Below are 3,303 nucleotides of genomic sequence, written 5' to 3'. Positions count from 1 at the left end.
CAGACCACCCAGTCCTGGCCCAATGTGGGGAGGGGGCTCCAGCCCCCCATGAGGAGTCTGGTGTGGACATGAGGAACACAAATGTGGCCTGGTGCGGGTCCCCCTACACACACCCTGTGTCCCCGGCAGGAGACTAAGGAGCCACCCCTCAAGCCGTCCGCCATGGGGGAGATGGAACAGTTGCGGCAGGAAGCGGAGCAGCTCAAGAAGCAGATCGCAGTAACCCCACAACCCTCCATCCCACCAGGGGACATGGGAAAACCAGGAACCGAGGGTGGCTCCCGGGGGAAGGGCTGGCTTCACCCTGACTGACATCTCAGAGATCCCTGACCTGGAAGTGGCCAGAGACTTCCTGAACTTGGAGCTCAGATTTGAGATGTACCCCCCACCCCTCAAAACCCTAGAGCCACAAACCCACCCACCTAGACACCCGCGCACACACCCTGCCCCTACCCACGCCCATGTCTGCTTTCCCCCTCAGGATGCCAGGAAAGCCTGTGCCGACACTACCCTGGCAGAGGTGAGCCCCCGCCACCCCCCGACAGGGCCAGAAGGGAGGGATGGAAGGGAGGGGATGGCGTGGGAGCCCCCTGACCAGCCACAGCTTGGCGTCCAAGCTCCAGTACAGTGCGTCCTTGGAATGAGGAACGACATGAATTAATTCATTCAACATTTTGTGAGGTCTGCTATGGGCCAGGCCCGGAGTAGGAGACCAGGGAGGCAGACGCTGTCCTCATCCACAAAACAAGAGCGCCAACCCCTCCTGGCTGGCTGGCCAGGATGAAGAGGACTAGGGCTGTTAAACCAGAAGCCTTGGAGACTAGTTGTTGTTGTTTAGTCGCTCAGTCCTGTCTGACTCTTTTGCGACCCTGTGGACTGTAGCCAGCGAGGCTCCTTTGTCCATGGCACTCTCCAGGCAAGAATACTGCCATTTCCTTCTCCAGGGGATCTTCCCAATCCAGGGATTGAACCTGCATGTCCTGTGTGTGCAGGTGGATTCTTTACCACTGAGAAAAGCCCAGACAAGACTCTTAATTACGAGCTGACTGATAGTGCACTTTTTCAGTCCTGGATGCATTTTCCCCCCACATTTTGACATCCTGGAAATTGAGATGCACCCAACAATGATCCTTACAGTTATAATCGGTAGCACTTTTTCTTTCTTAGTGATCCATAAAAGAATGGTTCTTCTTGGAGCTGGTGCCATCTTAGATTGAATTAAATGTTAATAATAAGGGTAAACATTTACTGAACATGAGCCAGGCACTGGGCTAAGTTGCTTAAATACATAATTTCATTTAATTTTCCTGACAACTCCGTAAGTCTGGTGCTAAAAACTTCCTTCATTTTACAGATGGAAAAGGGGGCTCAGAGAGGTTAAGTAACTTGCCTGAGATAACAAAGCAAATAAATGGCAAGTCAGGTCTTTTGACTCTGGAGCCCCAGTCTAACGTCTAGAAGGTCAAAGGAGCCTCAGGGGCATAGGACCCCAAGTTTCAGGAGGGTGCAGTTCAGTGCCATGGTGCTGCTCTGGATACCACTTAGCCCTGGCCGAGCAGCCGCCACGGGTGAGGGCAGGCTCCTAGCGGCTGGGTTCGACCAAACGTGTGCATATCATCCCAAGTCCATATATGGTGGACTCACATTGGCAGTGTGAATTGGTCAAGGTGGGGGTGTTTACGTGATGGAACCCCCCTTCCCCTTCGCCTCCACCCAGGAGAGGTGGTGGTTAAACCCTTAGCCACACACCCTGGCCTTGCCCATGTCTGTCTCTACACTTCTCAGCCCTCAGTCGGGCTGGAGGCCCAACTTCAAGCTGGGCATGGAACAGAAGCTCACACACAATCCTGGCTCAGACGCTGACGTGTAGGCATGCACCCTGCTCACCCTGATTTCTTTATTTTTATCTGTGCTGTGTGGCGTGTAGGATCCTAGTTCCCCAACCAGGGATTGAACCCATGGTGCCTGCATTTGGAGCACAGAGTCCTAACCACACACAGGGAGGTCCACTCCTCCTGACTTCTGACACCCCCTTTCATCTTCCCTGGTGGCTCAGATGGTAAAGAATCTACCTTCAATGCAGGAGATGTGGATTCAGTTCCTGTGTGGGGAAGATCCCCCGGAGAAGGGAATGGCAACCCACTCCAGTATTCTTGCCTGGAGAGTTCCATGGACAGAGGAGCATGACGGGCTACAGTCCATGGGGTCACAAATAGTTGGACACAACTGAGCAACTGAGCTAACTAACTTCCTGCAGCTGGTGTCTGGCCTCGAAGTCGTGGGACGCGTGCAGATGCGGACACGGCGGACCTTAAGGGGACACCTGGCCAAGATCTACGCCATGCACTGGGCCACCGACTCTAAGTGAGGCTTAAGAGGCCTGGGCCAGGGGGTGGGGGCGGGTTAGGGGGAGACGGGCAGAAAAGGAGGGTTGGGAGACACGTGTGTCTCTCCTCTGCCCAGGCTGTTGGTAAGCGCCTCGCAAGATGGAAAGCTGATCGTGTGGGACACATACACCACCAACAAGGTACCAGGCCAGCCCACGGCCCCGCTGTCACCCGCCTTCCTGGGCGCATCCCACGCCCTTCCTGTGCCCCCCACCTGGGAGCTCAGCCCAGGCCCCTGCTACCCCACCCCCGCAGGTCCACGCCATCCCGCTGCGCTCCTCCTGGGTCATGACCTGTGCCTACGCCCCGTCAGGGAACTTCGTGGCCTGTGGGGGGCTGGACAACATGTGTTCCATCTACAGCCTCAAATCCCGGGAGGGCAACGTCAAGGTCAGCCGGGAGCTGTCGGCTCACACAGGTGAGCAAGAGGCAGAGGGTACCTGCGGGTTGTGCCTGGCAGCCAGGGCCCTGTCCTAACCACCTCCACCCCTTGACCTAGGTTATCTCTCCTGCTGCCGTTTCCTGGACGACAACAACATCGTGACCAGCTCCGGGGACACCACGTGGTGAGGCCCGGGCGCCCGTGGGTGCGATGGCTGGGGAGGCGCCTCTGTGCCGGCCTCTCTGGGTGACAGCGTGTCCCCCCACCCTGCAGTGCCCTGTGGGACATCGAGACTGGGCAGCAGAAGACTGTGTTTGTGGGGCACACGGGGGACTGCATGAGCCTGGCCGTGTCCCCTGACTTCAGACTCTTCATCTCGGGGGCCTGTGATGCCAGCGCCAAGCTCTGGGACGTGCGGGAGGGGACCTGCCGGCAGACTTTCACCGGCCACGAGTCGGACATCAACGCTATCTGCGTGAGCCCCCCCTGTGCTTCAGTGCCCTCCGGGGACCACTTCCCCACCCCACCCCCAAC

At 57.4% G+C, this 3,303-nt stretch overlaps 1 protein-coding gene across 1 annotated transcript in view; it reads left to right on the top strand.

Moving 5' to 3' along the window:
- GNB3 (guanine nucleotide binding protein (G protein), beta polypeptide 3) overlaps positions 1 to 3,303 on the top strand; it is a 6,846-nt gene that overhangs the window by 382 nt on the left and 3,161 nt on the right. Inside the window, exons 2-8 of the mRNA XM_010844936.1 lie at positions 130 to 219; positions 482 to 520; positions 2,258 to 2,364; positions 2,464 to 2,527; positions 2,643 to 2,805; positions 2,887 to 2,953; positions 3,043 to 3,244. Of these exons, the coding sequence (XP_010843238.1) occupies positions 163 to 219; positions 482 to 520; positions 2,258 to 2,364; positions 2,464 to 2,527; positions 2,643 to 2,805; positions 2,887 to 2,953; positions 3,043 to 3,244 (699 nt within the window). The 5' untranslated portion in view covers positions 130 to 162. The remainder of the gene's footprint in view (positions 1 to 129; positions 220 to 481; positions 521 to 2,257; positions 2,365 to 2,463; positions 2,528 to 2,642; positions 2,806 to 2,886; positions 2,954 to 3,042; positions 3,245 to 3,303) is intronic.

This window comes from Bison bison, unplaced genomic scaffold, assembly GCF_000754665.1.
Source record: "Bison bison bison isolate TAMUID 2011002044 unplaced genomic scaffold, Bison_UMD1.0 scf7180017864213, whole genome shotgun sequence".
In the NCBI taxonomy this organism is placed as follows: domain Eukaryota; kingdom Metazoa; phylum Chordata; class Mammalia; order Artiodactyla; family Bovidae; genus Bison; species Bison bison.
The sequence above is the reverse complement of the archived record's forward strand: the minus strand, read 5'-3'. Positions and strand labels throughout refer to the sequence as shown.